Source organism: Lycorma delicatula, chromosome 4 (genome assembly GCF_047948215.1).
Source record: "Lycorma delicatula isolate Av1 chromosome 4, ASM4794821v1, whole genome shotgun sequence".
NCBI lineage: Eukaryota > Metazoa > Arthropoda > Insecta > Hemiptera > Fulgoridae > Lycorma > Lycorma delicatula.
In genome coordinates this window covers 18,655,398-18,677,995 of record NC_134458.1, presented here as the reverse complement: position 1 = coordinate 18,677,995, position 22,598 = coordinate 18,655,398, and the positions used below count along the sequence as shown (strand labels likewise).

General features: G+C 30.0%; 1 protein-coding gene across 3 annotated transcripts in view; it reads right to left on the bottom strand.

Moving 5' to 3' along the window:
• LOC142323155 (uncharacterized) overlaps nucleotides 1–22,598 on the bottom strand; it is a 132,152-nt gene that overhangs the window by 41,854 nt on the left and 67,700 nt on the right. For 2 of the 3 annotated variants that reach the window (XM_075362430.1, XM_075362431.1), the window contains exons 7-8: nucleotides 19,635–19,680; nucleotides 9,503–9,799 (exon numbers count right to left, since the gene is read on the bottom strand). In XM_075362430.1, the coding sequence (XP_075218545.1) occupies nucleotides 9,503–9,799; nucleotides 19,635–19,680 (343 nt within the window). The remainder of the gene's footprint in view (nucleotides 1–9,502; nucleotides 9,800–19,634; nucleotides 19,681–22,598) is intronic. The other variant, XM_075362432.1, reaches the window with a different exon arrangement.

Sequence of the window (22,598 nt, the reverse complement as noted above, 5' to 3'; positions counted from 1 at the left end):
TTCTAAAAACGTGCTGCCATCTATTGATGCTTTTATAATAGTGTCAACTTCATAATCTGTCTGAAAGTTGATCAAGTTGCAAATTCTTTAGTACTTTATATATATATAAAATCTCTCGAAAATGTCCAAACTTTTACTATTATTATTTAAATTAAATTTCTTGATTTTCACTATTTCCAAATTTGTCCGGATATCAGATACAGAATGTTTTTTATTAATAAGGTGGTCAGCAACATTAGATAAACCCAATTTACCAATTTAATTCATTTCTAATGTGTTCTAAAATCTAGTTTTAAAAGACCTATTAGTTTTACCTATATATATATATATATATAGGTAAAACTAATAGGTCTGTATATATATATATACACATATACAGACACAATCATTGCAATTCATTTTATAAATTCCGCATTAATTATAAGTCAGTGTGATTGTTATTTTTTAAATTTTTTATTATATGGTTGTTTGTCTTGTACGCTACATTAAATTTACTTTTGTCATAAATATTAGTTATATTTTCAACTACATTATCACTGTATAAATATCTTAAATATACATTGTCAATTTTTTGTGTATCATTTATAGGTATAAGAGTTGTGGTATTATTAATTTTTGAAATTTGTTTTTTGTACATATTATCGATTAAAGAAATATAATAACCATTATGTTTAGAAATTTGTTTTATAATATCTGTTTCTTTAATTTACTTTTATTTTTATTATACTGTGTATAATTAATTGCTCTATTAACTATGTGTGTATATGTACTAATTTTGTGTGACCACGGATGATTTGAATTTCTAGTATTGTGGGTTTATTGGTTGTGTGTTTCCTACATACTGACATTATAAATTAATTGTTTTTGTTAATTTTAATACTAACATCTAGAAAATTTATTTCTCTATTTATCTCAATTTCAAACTATTATAATATGAATTAATTTTATTCAAAATTATTAAATGTTCATTGTGTATAACGGGATTATAAACTACAAAAACATCATCAACATACCTAGTCCGTAATAGGATATCATGTGTATGAATAATGCCATAAATAATTTTATCTTCAAGATCCTGTAAATAAATCTCGGACATGATAGCTGATAATGGGAAACCCATTAGCAAAGTATTTTCCTGAATATAATATTTATCATAATTTTAAAGTAATTTTTTTTGCTGGCAAATATTTCTAACAATAGTAATAATATTATCAATAAACAACAAGTCTTCATTATTGTATATCAATTTGTTTATTATTAGTTGAACTGTTTTATCTATGAGTATGCTAGGATACATATTACTAATATCGTAACTTACCATCTTAGTTTTTTCTCCAATTTTTAAAGCTTTTAATTTATTTACAATTTCAAATCTGTTTATTGTATTTATAATCCAAATTCATTTTTATCCTAATTATTTCATCAATTGTTTTTGATATAATATAGGATGGAGCAGTTGTGAAATCTATCAAATCATTTTTATATAATTCTATCATTTTTATATAATTTATGTGCAACTGATGATGCAGAATCCTGCGAAAGCGCTATTGAAATAAATAAAATAAAAATAATATAAGTGTAATTTCAGTTACTTTGTAAATCTGTACTTGGGTTGTTCATGTTTGTTTTTGATTATAAAAAATACAATATATATATATAGAAATGCCTTTTATTCAAGTAATGACAGTGGAGTTGTGTTATTACAAATTTTGTGGTTGTTAGAATGTTATTGTTTTCTAAATTTTTATGTTTTTATTTCTTTTTTATTATTTGTTTGATTTAATTATAGAATTGTGTACCGACTAATAAAGCTGGATCTTGCGAATGTCGTCTATCAGTATTAGTTTTATTTAGGTTTTTCTGTTACTTTGTTTTAGTGGTTAAGTTGTTATTTTTTTAATATATACTCGTACATATATATAGCACATTTATAAAACTGACGCATGTATGTATTGCTTAGTAATACCTGCTCGATTACTAATTGATTTCTTGCAATTTTATATCTATCGTTTCAAAACAAATTTCCATTCAAGATAAGTTTCATAGAGCAATTGTGTATATTTTTTTACTGTATTTTATATGGTCGGTAACCTAAAAAGTACAATTAAAGAGAATATTAAATACGTATCGTATTGCTTTCACTTATATATATTAAACATAAATTATAAAACGGTAAGATTTATTCGGCTACCCTTTATTAGTATATATAACGATAGCATCATAGAATAAACCAGTATCGTAATAAAAAAATATGCAGAAATTCAAAATAAGATCATTTGTTTAACTTTAATAAAGAAAGTAACCGTGCAATGAATTACACACAAAAATTACATTTATCACAGTGAACTATCGAATAAATATCTTTCAGTAGTACTTGTGAAATCATGACAACAGAAAGAAAAGTTAGAATTAAATGCCATTTATAGTATTCGTTTCACACCGTATAAAATATTTTGTTTATGATGATTTCTATACGTAATTATTCTTCCATCCGTCTGAAATGTGATTTGACCACTGCTATCAGCTATTATTAAAAGCCGAAGGAGATAGATAAATAGAGTGAAAAAGAGAAAGAATAAGAGAGAGGAATTTCCTCAGCCAAGGTTTATAAAGCAGGAATCTTTACTGTTTTCTTCCCAGACCATGAATCTAAGCGACTAATGCATGTTAATCAGAACATGATGGAGTATATTAATTTTACAGCACACATTTTTATTTGCCCGATTCATTCATCATTATATTTTTTAATATAGGGTTCATTTTTATTAATAAAAGAAAAAATAAATAAACATAAATTTATATAACATACCACCTAGTTTGTATTTCTAAATTGTTAATGATAAACTATTAGACTATTACTATCAGAGTGTTGGTTTGTTTTTTAAATCTAATACATACATATTTTTTTTATTGTAACTACAGCAGCTCTAAAGAAACTAATATCGGTAATTTTTAAAAATATTGCTATCTTGACATGCAACAGTCTAGGCTAATCTATAACTTTTTATCATGTTACAGTATGGAAAGCTGAATTTCTTTTACGGAAAGCTGCAACGCATTTTTGGCTATACATTCAGAAATGCACTTTCACCTCCTCCTTTCATTGAATATGTGATCAAACATTGAAATTACTTAAACAAAGCCAATATGTGAATTTTATATTTAAAAAAAAAATTTCTCATTTCATTACATTTTTCCTTGAATTACAGTTCTATATTACAGAGTATAATTGATGTGATCAACAAAACAGTACTATCTGCAAAACTGCAAATGACAAAACACTAGGCATACATGAAATATGTAATAAATTTTACGTATGCAAAAAAGAGTTAAGTTAAAGAAAACAATGCGCTACATTTAATAACATAAAATCTAAAAATAGTAAAGCTCACACAATATTATCAATAAGTATGCCGCACAAAATAAAACTGTCATTTATATTCATGAAAATGAGAATAGTATATCGACAGGCATAGAAAATATAGATGAATTATTTTTATTCACTTTAATATGAATTAAAATGTCATGAAATTAAGTGATAATCGATTTAAAAATTACACCACACGATACACAAATTAAATAATGAAGACCCACATAATTAAAAAAAAAAATCACAGCTAAGAGCAAAAACAAGATCTTAAAAGTAATATATGCAGCACAATTACAATGGTTAGAAAGCTATAGATGAATAATATTATTATTATAAATGAATATTATTTCATTTCAACTGCAGTACTGTTGATAGAAAAAACAGAAAATGTAAGTTATTGGAGTACAATATTTACTGAGACATGCTGCAAATTTAAACTTTACAATTCATTATTCATAGTAAAGAAAGGTAGTAGTATATAAAGTGCAACTGGATTATACTATATGGAATTTTGAAGCACCTATGATGTGGATTTTAACATTTTTTCAATAGATAACATAAACAGAAACCAATGTCTCTGGTGAAAATCAACATCAGATTTTAAAACATCCTGACCGTACGAATTTGAATAAAATTAAATTCATGTTTGTCAAAATCACGAACAGCCAGGTATGACTGTACCTAGTGTTTATTTTTGTAACAGTTTTTAAAATCTCATTAAAAATATGACTATTTTTGCAACAAAATATTTGCATGCAAGTGACGTAAAATAACAATTTTATAATACTCTACTAGTTTAGGTGTACTGTGTCAACAGATAATTATAATTACAACCTGTTGTTTTTTATTCTATTTTGAATATGGTATCCTAATTCCACATATGAACATTTTTTAAACAATTATAAGTAATATTATAATTTATTTTTAAATATATTATAATACTATATTTAATATTAATTACTTTTAAATACTACAGGTAAAGAAAAGATAACATTACAGGTCTATATTAAATTTAAAAAAAGATTTCCATTTATAATACTATCGTTTCTTTCTCTTTATTTTTTTTTGTTGATCTTTTAACTTAAATGTTTAAAAAATATACTCATAATAAGCTCCGCTTTTGCACTGCACTTGATAGTTTCGTTTTTAATTTTTATGCATTTTTAAAAAACCCAAATAACACGGTCCTTATTTGAATCAAATTGATTTCTACGTTAATTAAAAATAGTTTTGTTTTACCAAAAATTAAAATTATGAAAGCAAATTATATTTAAAGAATTGTCTAATTTTATGTACAAAAAATTTCTTCATTTTTATTTTTTACTATTTTTGTTATGCACTACTTATTATATATTAAAGTTAACTGCATCTTCTTTCAACTAGTCATTGCTTAAAAAATCAAGGAATCATAACTTCCTTCAAATTTCTGAACGGATCTAAGTCTCTTAGAATGAAGTTCAGATTGTATGTCAGGCGACTGAAAACATACAGTCTGACTTTTATCTGGTGAATGACCTATCATGATGCAAAATTCTAAATGAGTTTAATTGTGAAATTACACAACACCTTTGCAGAGTGCTGCTCCCCTACACTGATTTTTGCATAGTACAGCGTAATTTCAAAAGTGTTTTAAAGCATATCTGTACAGTGGCAGAAGTTACTGAATGACAGTGCTCTGTTGGTCCTTAGGAGTTAAAGTTGATCAATAGTAAATTGAATTAATCCAAAAAGATCATGGCATGTAGAAAGATTTTGCTTATGCTTTCATCATTTTTACAGTAACTGGAAATTCATCTTTATTCTCTTGATTTTGCTTTATGATGCCTATTTCTTATCAATAATGACTCAATCAAAACATTGATCTCCTCCTTATTTATATCGCATTAAATATTTCAATATGGACTCCATTTACAATCATGTGTGTAGTCTTCCATTGATATGTAAGCTATTCAACACACCCTCAAACACTCCACAAATCTTGAAGGACAATTTTACCAACAGTTACTCTAAAAACATTTGGAAAAATCAGTTTCAAATTCAAGATGGTAATGGACTCTATAACTTTTTATTTTATTTTATCAATATAACCATTCATATCATTGTTGGTGATTGAGTGTTACCTGGTGTGCTCCTCATCACGTATGTTCTTTGGGCCATTCCAAAATGTTTCACACCATTTTCATACATTTACAGTGACCACTTGCTTATGAATTTTAGCCATTAGAATGATATTTTGAAACTTCTTTGCTTTATTCTTTTCAGACTTGCTCAGGAATGACCATAAGGAACCATGGCATGGAACAGATTAGTTAGCAAAGTTAAAAGCCAGTCCACCATTAGTCCTGCAGGTAGGACCTCTACATTACACTTCAGATTTTGATATACTGCAGGTAAATAATGTCCTCCCATCTATTTCTTAAAAATTTTTGCATCTTCTATAAGAGGAAATATTTTCTTACTACAAAATTTACTTTTGGGCAATTGCATGGGGAAATGAGAAAAAGATGTTATTTAAAACCGAGGAAAAAGTTTTTAAAAATTTTGGTCACTAAGGGGGAAAATGTAAAAACAGAAAATGAAACCTACTAACTACTAGCATTTTAGCACAGATTAATAATTTTAACTAATAAAAAAAAAAGAGCTAGAGAATCAGATTTAATGCTTACTCTTGTGGCACTATGGGGGATATAAAAAATAACAAACAAATATGTCACATGAGATGTCAATGAGATGTTATAACTTAATTCTTTCAAAAAATAAATTTTACGAAATAAAACTATAAAAAAACCAAACTCTGGTAGCAGACTTTTTAAAAATTAATGTTTACATAGTGTTAATTAGAATTTAAAACTTCACTTTGTTACAAGAGAATTCAGTTTAAAATAATAAACAACTGAAATGAAAAACAACATTATATATAATAAAAACATGTTTTAAATAATTATGTAATATTTCAAAACATTTTCAGTCAATTCTGTAGCCATCTTCAGTGACAGATTCTTCGACTGTCTCATCCTGATATCAGCCAAAGTTCTTACCAGTGACTTTTGTACGTTAGATAGCAGACAATATTCAGAATGTGGTCATAAAATGAAATTGATTTCAATTATATTTATTCGTTTAGTATATTGTAGTTGTGTTTTGTGTTACATATATTTTATATGTATGTATGAAAGTGTTAGCATGTGGTCCCTTTTTATATTATAGTAGAATAGCAAAACTGCTGTCAATGTTAGTGATTTCTGACTTGTACATATGAGATGATTATAAATGTTGACTCCATGTAGCTATAAAGAGCTTATAAGTGTTCAGCAACTAGTAGTTACTACTACCGGTAATAACTGGTTGGAACTAGTAACAACTAGTAGTAACAGTCATAACTAGTTTGTAGCTGCATTCTGCTTTCCTATGCAGAACATATTTCAGCAAGAGCAATTCAGTTCATATATTCCAGGAGAAATGTATTTTCTAACTGTTCTGTTTATAATGATTTGTTTGTATAATATTGGCTGTTCTGAAGAGCACATCATAACCAATTTTTTTTTTATTTTTGAGGTTTTTCTGAGCTTTTGTAGTATTTATGTTACTATGATAAATTTTTTGTTTTGTTTACCTTTGTTTTAGTTTGACTTATTCTGCACAGAAATGTGTTGATAGGAAAGCTGTTGTATTTATTTGTATATGTTAATTGGTTTTTAGTATTAAATTTTTTCATCACTGATCATCGCATGCAAAAATATTAGATGTATAAAATATGTCAACTTTGAAAGTTTTATGTAATTAAAACACATTTATTTTCATTACTAGAAAATTCAATCTTCATTAATAATGTGTAGTAACTTATTGAATCTATTTATGAATTGTATTCCACATAATTTTTTTGACAGAGAATCAGATCTCATGGTATGAGATCAACATGTACTACATGTTGCAACTTAATTGTGAAGTAATTTCAGCTATAAGAGCGTTTTTAACCATGTATGGTGAAACTCAATTGAATAACTATGTACACTACAAACTACGGAAAAGTAATTTACAAGGTGAGCAAGGTATGCCTGCTAGATACCCAGCCGGTATGCCAGTGTAGCCTACTGGATTGTAGGTATACCTGCAATGTAGGTTTGATCCGTCTCCCTTTAAACACTATACTAAAGGAACACTATATTATTACAATAATTTTTATTTATTAATTTTTTAATTTACCATTAGGAAAACTAACAAAATAAAAAATTTACATTTTGGATTTAATTTTAATTTTTTCCTTATAGTTTTTTCAACAAAAACTCATTTTTAATAAGAGAAATCAATTTAATCAAAATAAGTCATGTAGTTATTTAATTATATAAATTATTATATAAATAAGAATAATAAATCAATAAATTAAATTATTAAAACAATAAGTAAATGTTAAATAAAAAAATTAATTAACTATATTAAGATAAAAAATGACAGTGTTTTTAATTTGACATCAATATATTTTAATTCTCAAATTTTGCCCTTCCACATATTTATTTTCATAGTTATTTATTTCATTTTAGAAATGTAAAACTAAATTTTTAACCTTCCATGTGTCATGAAGGATAATTTTTTTTAAAGTACAGTACAAGTTTATAAAAATTAGAGAGCTCTTCTACCTTATCTTAGATTGATTTTCTAAGTGACATTGTTTACCCACCTGCTGCAGTCAGTTAGGTACAGCATCAATCGACAGATTAAAAATAAGAACTTAAGACAGTTTTACAAGCACAGTCACTATTCTATAAAGATCCATTAAAGAAGTGGCTGCCATGCCATAGACGAAATCAGAACATCTTACAAAACTTTTCAAGAACCAGTATTTGAAAGAAGGAATTACAGCTAGGAAAGGAGAAGAAAGAAGATTAACTCACAGAGGAATTGATTCTAATTAGATTTGATCAGGGTAGTTAACTGCCCCAGGGCTGTAGGCACAAATAGCATTCAAAATAAATGAATATGTATCTATTATTTCAGCAGCAATTAATTTTTTAATCTTATTTCTCCATAGTTTTTTTTAATTTATTTTATTTTCATGGTGTAGAGATTATATAGAAAGATTAAATGACAACACTGTCAAGTTGTTACAAGCTCCAAAGAATAAAATCATTGGTGGAGATGCATTAAATCAGGTAGGATAATCTTGAACAGTTAACTTATCACTCAATTCAATAGAGTGTAGAGATTGATTTTACTTATCAGTGGATAAGATAATTCAGCTTCAGGTAGAACTTACATGATGATTAACCATTAAACTACCTAGCTCATTATAACAGAAAGGTTAAATGGGGTGAAGAAAAATCTGTTGATAAGAAGAGTAATGCAAAACAATGTCGCAGAGCAAGCTGGAATGAAACAATCGGTTAAAAAGCTAGCACTGTTGTGGATGTTTGAAGGCTGTAGTAATTATCTTCTCTTTTGCCTTACCTAAAGGTAAGAGAAGATAATTACTGATGTACAAGTACTCTAAAATGATCAAATGAAGAAATTAAAAAAACTCACAAGTAAGAAATTAGATAAAACAACATTAATAAATAAACAAAAAACATGAAGTGAATGTTATAAAAATGATTCTCCTAACAAAATCTCAAAATGGAAATCTGTTCTGCATGCATCTTACAAGGGTTGTAAAATTTGATTTTTGAATATGATACATATAATTTAGATTTTTAAAAATTTAAGATTTTTCATTTTCAGGACCACAAAAACATCTCAAGATATCTTTTCTACACATCAGGTTCAGCAGTACATATTTTGAGTTAATAGCAATTTATTTCCAGAAGTAAAAACTTTTTGGACATTGCAAATTATTCTATCAAAACCTATAACTCTTCAAGTTTTTGAGGCAATGAAATCTGCAGAGGGAACATGCTCGAGGTAATGAAATTATTTCTCTAAAGATTTAGTTTTAGTCGCTAAATTAATTTTTGAAAAAACAAATCTAGTTCTATAAAATTTTGGTACACAGATGGTCCAATGTGTGTACCAAAATACTTCATATGTGTGTACAGCAAAGTTACTTAATCTTTTTCTGAATATCTTCACAGAAAAAAATGTCAGAATAGAATTCTAAATCATTGACACGATATTAATGATCAAGATTAATTTAACTTTTACCCTATTAGTAGGTGAAGATTCTGAATGAAGATTATTGCTTGTTGTTGTCAGCTGAATGTTCTGTACCCCTGAAGCACATGATGTTCGCCTTTTAAATTCTTCTGAACAGTTAGTTAAAATTAAATTTACTTGTTCTTCAGGTTCTTTTACTGCTGTACCATTAGATGAGGTAGATGATGTAGAATTTGATGAAGCAGATGTATAAGAATAATTATTTGTGTGATAGTTATTCACAGATGCATTATTTGCGGCCACAAAGTTATTAACAGCGCTCGTAGAAGCTACTGGTGTATCGTGCTGTGTTAGATAAATTAAAAAAGTGTATAGTTAATATGCAATAAAGCCATTAAAATAAATAAAAAGAAGCAGATATCTATACAATAAATCTAAACAATGTTTGTATTCAGGTGGTGAAACTACTGACTGATTGAATACTTGAAACAGACAGTACATTTTTTCTGCTAGCTTCAGGAATAATAACAAGACATATATTTACATACACTACATACATAGATTACCAATCTTATGAAAAAAGTTATTCAACTGATTATATATTATAACACCTAAATATGAAATTATCACATAAATTAACACTTCTTTTTCACATCAGAATTGTCTGTGAAAGAAGCATTAATTCTCAGAATCAAGATCAAATACCATTACAGTATATTTCACTTACTGAACATATTAATTTGCCTAAAATACCTTTTTAAATAAAATTATTTGTTATATTAAGCGATAGCCAATGTACAAAAATTTAATTTTTTTAAAAATAATGTTCAAAAGGTGACTGAAAATAAGAGAGTTTACACATGAAAAATTTTAGGAATGTATGAAACAGTAATCAATCATGAACTGTTTCAGACATAACTGCTTATAATATTGCTAGAAATAACAAGCACCACTGTTTTAACAAATAAAAAAAACATAGAAATCTAAAAGGTGAACTTCTTATCCAGAAGTCTACATACCAATTCATAGATTAATGGTTATTCATCTAGGATACCTGTTTTCTAGAATCATAAAAATCTATTTAATGTTGTAAAATATGTTCAATTCACTTTTATTGAAATTATAATGTTCAGTTTCACCCTTCAACTGTGTGTAAATGTGTGTGTGTGCATGTATGTATTTGTGTGTGTGTGTGTGTGTGTGTGTGTGTGTGTGTGTTTTAAAAGTTTAAAATAATATTAATTAATTCAATTATCTAATTAATTATTTTTAATTACAAAGTTTATTTTTAACAGGTGTATTGTGTTGATAGTTGAACTTAATTTGGTTAATGGACTGTAGAATAAAACACTGAATTGAATATAACTATGATACTAACAACTTTAATAATAAAAGAATATTGACACATTAGCTGTCGACTCGGCCGTATTGTATGATTGCCCTTAGCGCACTATCTTAATATTACATGCTACGAGAATAGTTCAATCTTATGCTGCAAGAAGCGATGCAACATACCGCCCACCAGAAATCGATATGATTTCTCAACTAAATAAAATGTTCGATAATTAATTCACTTAAAAATAGTATAAAGACTTAAAAGAGCATTAGATGATTAAAACATTAAATGGTAATAAACATAAGTAACATAATAATAAATTTATTTAATCTTAAAAAGAATGATAATGAGAAAATTATTAACGAATAAGAACAAAATGTATAGAAATAAACAATAATAATGTAGAACAAGATGATTATTTTCACATAAGTAATACAGTTATACTGTTTTATTAACATAATATTAGTCACTGGTGGGTAATGGGCATAATTTTGTCACTGGCCTTTTAAACACTCCTAAGGAGTTTCGAACTGTTACCACACGAACTAGATTGTCTGGACCGGGATAAACGTTCTTAACTATCCCAGCTTCCATTGAAGAGGAGGAATGTTGTCTTCCTTTATTAGCACCAAATTTCCAGGTTTCAGAGATGGTGATTCGGATTTCCATTTAGAGCGTTGCTGGAGCTGCGATAAGTAATCAGCGGACCATCGATGCCAAACATGCTGAACACATTGCTGTTAAGCCTGTTTATAGGGATGTCAGATAGGTTATGATCTGGCAAGGAAGTAAGCGGACCGCCTACAAGAAAATGTCTAGGTGTCAAAGGTTTTGGGTCAGATGGGTTGCAAGGTAAAGCACATAAAGGTCGAGAATTAAGACAAGATTCAATCTGAGTCAGAACAGTATTGAGCTCTTCAAACGTAAAGGCTATACATTTCCTACCACACGTCGGAGGTGAGATTTTACTGACTTTACAGCTGCCTCCCAAAGGCCTCCAAAGTGAGGGGAATTGGGAGGTATAAGGTGCCACTGGATGCCATTTTCAGATGCAGAGTTACTATTTTTTGTCTCATGTGGTCAGTATTTAAAAATGAGTACATCGAGCGAAGCAAATTATTTGTGCCCACGAAGTTCGTTCCATTATCGCTATAAATGTTTGAACATAGACCTCTTTTCTCAAGTAAATCTTCTCAGTGCTGCTAAGAACGCATCAGTTGATAAATCGCTGACTAATTCCAAATGTATCGCCTTTGTAGAAAGACAAATAAATAGAGCGACATAACATTTCGTTTTTATCTTTGATTTCTGCCCACCATGCCGAATTGTCAGAGGTCCGGCGTAATCTATACCAGAGTTCATAAATGGTTTGTATGTTACCTGAGTGCAATGACTCGGCAATTGACCCATTAATTGTTATGACTGTTTTGCCTTAAACCGGAAGCATAATAGGCACTAGTGCAAAATTGATCTGATGACATTTTTACCATTTATTATCCAGTACCTCTCACGTAATTGGGAATGAACCAATTGAGGTCCTGCATGTAACATTCTCAAATGCTCATTTATGACTATTAATTTAGTTAAATTGGATTTGGGTGGAAGAATAATAGAATGCTTGCCATCAAAATTTAATTGAGATAGTTGCAATCTTCCTCCTACTCTTAAGCAGCCCATGCTGTCTAGGAATGGATGTAACGAATATAATTTACTACCTTTAGAGATGCTGAATTGGTGGTCAATTTCTTGATTTCAGTTTGAAAATTGATGTTTTGGGTATGTATGATACAACGTAACAAAGTAGATTCCTTTTCCTTAACCGATAAGACATCTCTATTGATACTATTATCTTTGGTTTTCAAAATTTTAAAAAATCTTATGCAATAAGAAAGCGTGTATCATTTTTTGTAAAGATAAAAATGAGTCTGATAAATCTGACAAATTTGTGGTTACTGCAAACAAAGTAGATACATTGCGAAGTTCACTTGAACAATCAGCTTCTAAGTTAGTTTTATCAAAAGGTTTATGATTCCAGTCTTCTGACGGCTTGTTAAGCCAAGAAGGCCCATACTACCATAATTGATTGATCTGTAACTCAAACGCGTCGTTTCCACGAGAAAGTACATCAGCTGGATTTTCATCTGTAGAAACGTGTCCCTAAACACAGCCTTCGGTTAAATCTTGAATTTCTGAAACACGATTTGCTACGAAAGTCTTCCATTTTGTTGGTAATGCTGATATCCAAGAGAGAGCAACTGTAGAATCAGTCCATAAATAAAATTTATTTATAGTTAAACAAAGTACAGGGTTTACAAATTGAAGCAACATTGCCATCAAGAGCGCTCCACATAATTCCAATCTTGGAATAGATATTTATTTTATTGGAGCCACCCATGATTTAGAGCAAAGGAGTTTAACTGATATATTTCCAAAGGTATTAACTGAACGTAAGTATATACAAGCTCCATAACCATCCTTTGAAGCGTCAGAAAATCCATGTAATTGTATATCAAATATTTTTCCAGTACACTTGACTAATCTAGGAATCTTAATTTGCTCGATAAATGGAAGTTTTTTACAAATGTCAGACCATTTATTAAGAAGGTTTTCTGGAATTTTATCATCCCATTCTAGATTTTGGAGCCATAATTGTTGCATGAATAATTTACATTGCATAATAATTGGACCTAACAGACCTAGGGGATCGAACATTGAAGATATTGTGGCCAATACTGATCTTTTGGTAAATGAGTTGTCGATTTTTACATTAGTTGAAAAACACAACGTATCTTGATTGTGGTTCCAAATTAAACCTAATGTGTTGATTCTCTCGCTAGAAAAGTTAAATGTATGGTTTGAATCATCGGTTTCGGATACAGATTCCAGGAGAGCTGAGCTGTTAGAGCACCATTTGCGTAGGTCGAATCCCGCTTGCTTTAGAATCGCTGTTATTTCACTTTGCAGTTGCATTGCCTCGGTTAAATCATCAGCACCAGTTTGTAAGTCATCTATGTAGAAGTCATGATGTATCACTTCAGAAGCCTTAGGGAATTGTTTTGAGTTTTCGTTGGCCAGTTGTATAATGCATCTTGTGGCGAGAAATGGCGCGGATGCTGTACCATATGTTATTGTTTTTAGTTGGCAATGACCAATTTCTTCTTCACTAGAATTTCGCCATACAATCCTCTGAAGATCATAATCCCTTGGATCAACCAGTACTTGCCTATACATTTTCGCAATGTCGGCGGTCATAGCGTGTACATGTGTTCTAAAGCGTAATACTATCGATATTAAGTCGGACCTACCATGAGTGTGTCGTTGAGGGATATTCCATTGTCAGCCTTAGCTGAGGCATCGAATACAACTCATAGTTTGGTGGTACTACTGGTTTGCTTGAATACTGCGTGATGTGGTAGATAGTACGATCTCTCAAAGGTATCATTGCATGTCAAAGCATCGTTTTTTGTTGGTTGTTCAATTACCTACATGTGATCGAGTTCAAGATTTCCTTTATAAAATTGCCATAGTCCTCCTTAAGATTAGTGACTTAGTTTAATTTCCTCTCTAATAACAAGAATCTACGATGCGCATTGTCGAACGAATCGCCAAGGGGTGTATGGTTTTGTTGTCTGGGTAATCTAACAATGAATCTGCCATCTTGATTTCACTTGAGGTTTTCCAGAAAATGTTGTTCGCACATCCTTTCTTCCTTGGTGCGAGGAGTAGTTTTAATCTCCTCCAGTTCCCAAAAATGTTTTAACTGATTTTGAATATTTAGTTCAGAATTAATAAATAGTGAGACATTATCTTAGGCGGGTTTTCATTTTCATCTGTTGATGGTAATCTACCTGCGACTATCCAACCTAATGTGGTTTCTTGAATGACTGGGAAGTTCTCAGTTTTCTTTATTTGACCCTTCTTCATTAAATGTAAATACAATTCAGATCCTATCAATATGTCTATATTATCGGGTGTGTTAAAATGATAATCCGCAAGTTTTACGAATTTTGGAAGGTTCCACGTACTGGGATGGGTTCAGAGGGCATAGAACTTGTAATACAAGGTAATACAAAACATTTAATTGTAGTAGCATATTCTTGATAATTTGAATGAAACTGAATGGTAACGCTGTATTTTACGGTGGTTGAGATGTTATTTATTCCATGAATTGATAGATTTTCCCGTTCACGCTTTAGCTTTAAACGCTGAACCGTGTCTTCAGTAATGAAGTTCGCTTGCGAGCCTGCATCAAGCAACACTCTGCAAGGCTGTAGCGTTTTTTGTGAATCCTTGACACCAACTATAGCAGTGGCTAGTAAAACTCGTGTTGCGCTCTGAATCTTTAAACTGCAATAGTTACTGCATACATTTGGATCAACTTGAGCTACCCCTTTAACTGTGTCTTCTGTTTTATCCTTAGAAATGGTGTTAGATTACTTAACTTGAGAGCATGCATTGTCGTGCAAGATTGAATGATGTTTACGTTTACAGTATTTACAATAATGAGAATTATAACATTCTTTGACATTGTGATTACTATTAAGACAGTTAAAACACAATTTTTGCTTTTTGACGAATGATATTCTACCATTTACTGACAACTTAAGAAAATTCATACATTTATAGAGTAAATGAGGTTGTTTACAGTAAGGACATTGCGATTTTACTATACTAACTGCATGAGCATGAATTTTCTGGGAAGACTTAAAGTCTTTGTCTCGCTTAAATTGAATGTATTGTTTCGTGCAATGCGAATCTACTGAATATTTTTGGAAATTGTTGCCTTGGGAAACTGAAACAGAACTTTCTAAGATTTGTCTGCGCCTTTCTAGGAAACTGATAAACTGATCGATATCTGGGAAGGTATCAGCCGATATGGTAGATTCCCAGGCCCGAATAGTTGCTTGGTCTAAGCGCTGGACAAATAATTGGGCTAAAACTAATTCTGCATAATTAATCTCGAGTTTTAATGTCTTTAACGCATTTATATTGCTCGATATTGTATGAATAAAATTAGATATGCCAGATGCCGATTCTTTTGGAATACTCTCAACATTAAGTATTTCACAAGCATGTTTTGAAGCTATGAGTCGCTTGTTGGCAAACCTAGTTTTGAGTAATTTCCAGGCGACTGTATAATTATCAGCTGTGACCAATAAGTTTTTGATTATTTGTAGAGCGGAATCAGTTAACGATGATGTCAAGTAATGAAATTTTTGAATTACCGTTAAATTTTCGTTGTCATGAACTACTGCACGGAAAAATTCACTAAACGTTAACCAGTCTTCATAAGAACCATTAAATTTCGGCAAATCTATTTTTGGAAGAATAATAGATTTATCTTTTTTATGATTGCTGCAGTTAGAATTTAAGATTTTTTGTAACTTTGATTTAAGAATAAGAAATATTTCTTCCACTTCTTCCCTATCTGCGTCTTCACTTTCGTGGTTAAGTTCTAAAAAGGTTTGCAGCTCATCATATTTATGCCAAGTTGTTTCTAAATGATCCAGTTTGACCTTTACTAAATCAAGATCTGGTTTTTCAGAGTCTAAAGACTCTACAAATGTTTTTCTGTGCATAATAGAGCCTTTAAATGTACCTCGTTTACGCCTGTTTTGTTTCATTTGGGTTTCAAAATCTGTTGTAAGCATCTTATTACCTATTTCATCATCTGTATTTGGCATTTTAGTCAGTTTGAATAATACAAGACGTAATCAATGACAAGTTTGAATAATTGCGATAAGAAATAATATTAACAAACAATAAACTAAGGAAACAATGATAAATGAAAGGAATATATTTATATGATAAATAGGTTTGGTAGTTTTAAATTGATAATGGTAATTTGTAATTAGGATTACGTAAGGATTTGAGATAAACAAGGCGTACGTACTGATGTAAAGTAAATAAGGATAATTAACGTAGTATAAACAGGCATTAACAAATTAACAATATTGTGATAAGAGTGGCATTCAGCTTACCGATAACGCCTGACACGTCGATGAAGTAACGGCGATGGAATGTAGGCTGCATCAACACTGCCGACGCGATGTCTGGAGATGGCTGAGTAATAGTAATATTCGTATATATATAAATATGAATTATATCCGTAGTAATATGCGTATACGTAATATTCGTATATTTTTACAAAAATACAGCATTCAGATTATTGATTATTTATACTGCTCCTAATTCATAGCCATTGTTTCGTCTTTGAATAACAACACAAATACTGCAGATACAAACTATAAAATCGAATGCTCAAACTGTAAAATAACTGTATAATTTAATAATTTGATTAATCTGAAATTAAGTATTAACTGTTCAGTCAACTGATAAACAAATGAATTTACGCTGCAGATTTTTAATTTTTTTTTAGATAGAATGATAGTCTAAACTCAGCATCATAGCACTAGTTACTTACAATTCGAAGAAACTGGATCGTATTTTCACTGATAAACATCTGGTCGGTGGACCAATATGTATTGTGATGATAGTTGAACTTAATTTGGTTAATGAACTGTACAATAAAACACTGAATTGAATATAACTATGATACTAACAACTTTAATAATAAAAGAATATTGACACATTAGCTGGCGACTCGGCCGTATTGTATGATTGCCCTTAGCGCACTAACTTAATATTACATGCTATGAGAATAGTTCAATCTTATGTCGCAAGAAGCAATGCAACAACAGGTGTAATTTGAAACGGTCCATTTAACAAACAGTTCCAATAAAACTGAACCTCCACATCTTTTCACTGACACCAACAAATTTTGCATTAGCTATAACAGCTGTATGTATTTGTAATAAACTGACCAATATATATGGTATTATAGATAATACATCAATTTAACATGCAAATCAATGTTTTCTTTTTTTTGTTTTTGACATTCATCGATTATTTACAAGCTTAAGTACTAAACTACATAACTGTCCACAGATTTATTTTTGTGATTCTTCATATTCTGAAACCATCAAATACAAAAAAAAAAAAACAATAAAGCCATTACATGAAGTCAGTTCATGGCTATATTAAACAAAACAAAAAATATGCTATCGTAATTCTTTATTACAAACAAAAGTGAGAGGCAAGTTTATGAATGATTAAATCTGACTAGATCGCTAAAGATACTGTAAAGAGATCGTAAAAAAGAGTGGCAACATTTCAGCCTTTCATTCTCAAGTTCTCAGAATTAAATCCAAGTTGGGCATTACGCTATGCACTTGTTACATACAGTAAAATCTTTCTAAAATGAAACCACCAAGATATTAAAAGATGTCTACTTTATAGGCACCTGCTTTAAAGAAAGATTTTTCATATATGTGGGACTGTAAAAATAAATAATTATCACAAAGTTTAATCAGTTTATTAGTAGAAATTACCTATGATTATTAAAATTAGACAATTCACAAAAATTGTAATTAATTTAAAAGATAACAAAACTTTCTAGAAATATCATAATATTAAATAATCCACTATAGCTATGGCTATGTTCAGCCAAAGATTTTGACAGCAGTAATCAGAAAAATAATCCATTTCATTACCAATATAATTATACATCCTATGGAAAAACTGATGGTAATTCACTCTACCATTCTATATAACTGGCCTCACTGTAAATTTTATTCTGCACATGATAAGTTGTTTTATGAAGCATTTCATGCAGCCATTTGATGCTGTAAATTCATTCTTTCCAAACATTCTAACCATTTGCAAAATTTGAGCTCAAAAGATTGGTTTTAAAATAGACATCACTTTTACTCACACATTTGTAGAAAATCTCCAAACACTGCATGTAACTTCATCACTTCTCAAAACCATTCATTTACTTTGTCAGAATTTTTCATTTGACCATTACAGATCATTGCATCTTTATTTTTTAGACTTTATTGTTTCAAATTAACTGTTTAATACAAAATTTCTGTTTATTATAATCCTCCTATAACATTTTCAATAAAATAGTGTTATAATACTTAAAATTTTCACGTAATTAACTGAAAATCCCATTTTATTTCCCAGGTTCTCAAAATAATTTTAAGAAAGCTTAAGAAAATATTTTAAGAAAGCTTCTCATTAACTCTACAAATACTGGCAATCAGATATATACTGGCAATCAGTCAGTTCATTTTGTAACTATTAAAAAAAGGCTGTTGTCCTTTCAGCAACTTTCCTTACCCGATTTGAAACCAGCTTAAGTACAGCTATCTGCTTTCAAAGGCTTACAATCTCCTCCATCGATAAGGTCTTACATAATTCTTGGAAGCAGTAAACTACAATAAAGTAATTAAAATAATTTTTTTCTGATCTTTACATCACAAAAAATATTTACCTAATTAAAAACAGCATCAGAAGACCATGCTACTCGAATAATCGATCCTGAATATGATCGATTCAATAAACTGAGAAGTAATCGCCTGTTAATTTAAAATGAACTTGTTTGAAGAACTCAATTTTATTAATTTTCAACGAAAATTAAATTACTCTGACTGCCGTACAAAATTAAGAGAAAAAAAAGAGAAACAGCAAATTATATGAGCACTACAATACACATAGCAAACGACAAGTATATATATTGAATGCAGACCACTTACGGGCAAATTAAAATTTAAGAAAGCATTTTGAAAAGAATCAAATAAAATACAGTTAAAACTTCTAAAACAAACAAAAACAATAAAATAAAAGTTATTCTGGTTTACAGACATTAAATTAATATTTTAGATAAGTCTAATTTAAGCAAAAGTATTATTACATAATAAACATAAGCATATACGATATAAAAAAAAAATTTACGGCAAACAGAATAAAAATATATAATAAAATGATCTAACCGATTACCTCATACGAGTGATTTTGGTAATGTTGTACACTCGATCTCCTATTCCTGAAAACAAATTAAAACACAAAAAGAAATACAGAATTAAAAATTTATCACAAATAACTAACGATACCGTTTTATCATTACATTATAAAACTATATTTATAACTAACATTTAAATTAATAATTTCATTTTTACAGATATAACAATAAACTTCTCTAGGTGTCTTTGAAAGATATTAAGTAACTTTTACAGCATAAATCAGCATTAGTGTGTAACTTGCAGTACCAAATACTAGTTTTCCTTTCCCATTCCACTTGACATAACAGTACACAATATTAAACTTTACACAACTCCATCCACATGTTTTTTCCTTAAAATTTTATTAATGTTACAAAGTAAGTGTATAATACATACTGATTAAGCAGTAGATGAAAATGTGGTAGTAGAGATTATATCTCCATTTGCTTTATTAGTAAGAATTAATTGGACAAGTAAAAAATGTTTTTCCCTAAATAAAAATGGGAACAAGAATTGCAGACAATATACATCCAGCTTTTGTTACCATAGAATTTTTTTTTTTAATTTCCTACAATTTACAAATCATACACTAAGAAAAAATATTTTTCAAGTTTTCAAAACTGGTAAGCATATTAATTTAAGCATCAGAATGAATTTGCCAATATTAGCAAAAATTTTTACATAGGATAATATTTAGTAATCACCACAAAAAATATGGTAGATTTTAAGCACTATCAAAAATTGTATAAAAATGAAACTCGGATTATTGGTTTTCTACAAATAATTTTGACATTACCAAAAGATAAATGTGGATAATTAAAACTTGTTAGAAAATTTAAATGTGTTTTGTAACTTTAAAGAATTCATAAAATCAGAAAATACTCTGAAAAAAAAATGGTGACAGAGTATAAACCATTTGGAAAAATTAACAGGAGCAAACTCTAATCCAGAATCTGCAAATGCTTAGTTCAGGTAGAGGGAAGTAGTGTATGATCACACATATCTCTCAATAAATTAATCTCGTACTTCTCCATGCTAAAAATTATAATTTTAACACTGATTTTCATGGTTTTAACATTCCTTAAAAACTGGCAGCCACAAATTAAATTTAAGACCTATTCCTTTTCCTTTGTTAGTATGAAACTGGGAATCTAATTTTACTTCATCATTACATTTTTAATTTCTTTCCTATCTACAATAAAAAAATAGCTTTCTTCTTGACATAAATTGCAGTCAAATATGGAATAATAGTTTGCAGATGAAGTGAGCGACAGCTTACCTCAAGGCAGTCTCCAAAAGGTTTTTAAGAAAAATCTATAAACTATTTGAACAAGTATGGCGATAACGCCATACTCGTTCAGATAGTTTATATTTAATGATAATGAGCTGAAACTGTGCCTATGTATAAACACAGGCACAGTTTCAGCTCATCAATCAGAATAAAGCACGGGCCTCTTTCAAAATTTGCATCGCTTTCATGATTTGCAATGGAGTATTTAAAATATGTTCATTTGAGTTTACCAAGGCCAAGCTCACCCATTAACGATAGTAAAGGTACAGCTAACTTAACTTGAAGTTAAAATGAGTACATGGATAAAATTCTCGAGCCTAATAAAACGCAACTGTCATCACTACAATGAAATAATCTAAATCAAACGCACCTCAAAATTTAAAAATCTGTCTAGAAAATGAAATAAAGAAACAACATCATCAGCAACTATGTTAAAATTAATAACATCTAAGACTGCAAATACAGTGTTAAACTCAACCAACTTACAAGAGTGAATCAAATTTAAACAGTAATTTTGCTATTTTACACGCAAGTAGTTCCAAGCTGGATGGCAGAGTGGGAGGGGTTAATGTTCAGTGTGTTAGAGAGGGGAAACCAGATTGGTTAGCTCCTCTGCTCTGTTCTGTCATCAGTACAGCCATGAATAACCAAGAAGTTTCATCGTCTGTTGCACAACGTATAATCATAATGTTTTTAACTAATGGAGTTAAAGCCGTGGAAATTTTAACTCGTTTAAAGGTACAGTTTGGGGACATTATACTGACCCAGAACAAAGTGTATATGTGGGCCAGATAATTTAAGGGCAGGCAAGAAAGTGTAGAAAACAAAATTCATGATTGACGTCCAAGGTCAAGTCTCACAGCTGACAACATCTGTGCCGTTTGAGAGCTTATCAAAGGTGATCACCGGTTCAGATTGAAGAAATTGCATCAGAAGTGGGTATCAACTATGGGAGTACTCAATCCATTATCACTGATCATCTTGGCTTTAGAAAAATTAGTCTTCGATTGGTTCAGAGGTTGTTACTGAAAGTCAAAAACAGGTCAGGTTGGAGATCTGCGAGAGACTTCTGAATCGATTTCAGCAAGATGAGGATTATTTTTTGAGGCGGATCAACACATGTGATGAGACATGGATCCATCATTACATTCCAGATTCAAAAATGGCAAGTAAGGAGTGGTGAAGGAAGGATGAGGGCTGTCCAGTGAAGGCCAAAATCCGTCTGTCAGCCAGAAAAGTTCTTGCAACAATTTTTTTTTTGACTCAAGGGAAGTTTTACCCATTGATTTACTCCACAATCAATGAACGATGAACGCGGCTTACTATTACCAGCTGCTACAGTCAACAAAAGCCACCTACTAAAACAAAAGACGAGGTATGCCCATCAGAGATTTCAACCTTCTTTATGACAACACCAGACGCATACCACAATTTTGACAAGGGATAAATTGGAAAAAATGCACTGAGAAACACTCGACCATCCCTCCCTACAGTCCAGATTTGTCCTGCTGTGACTATTTTTTATTTGTACCCTTGAAAGATTTGCTTGGAGGGGAACAATTTGAAAATAATGAAGATGTCGAGGAGCACGTGCGCAATTGGTTGACAAGTTGTCCTCAAACTTTTCATGAACAAGGAATATTCAAGCTTGCAAATCATTGGAAAAAGTGT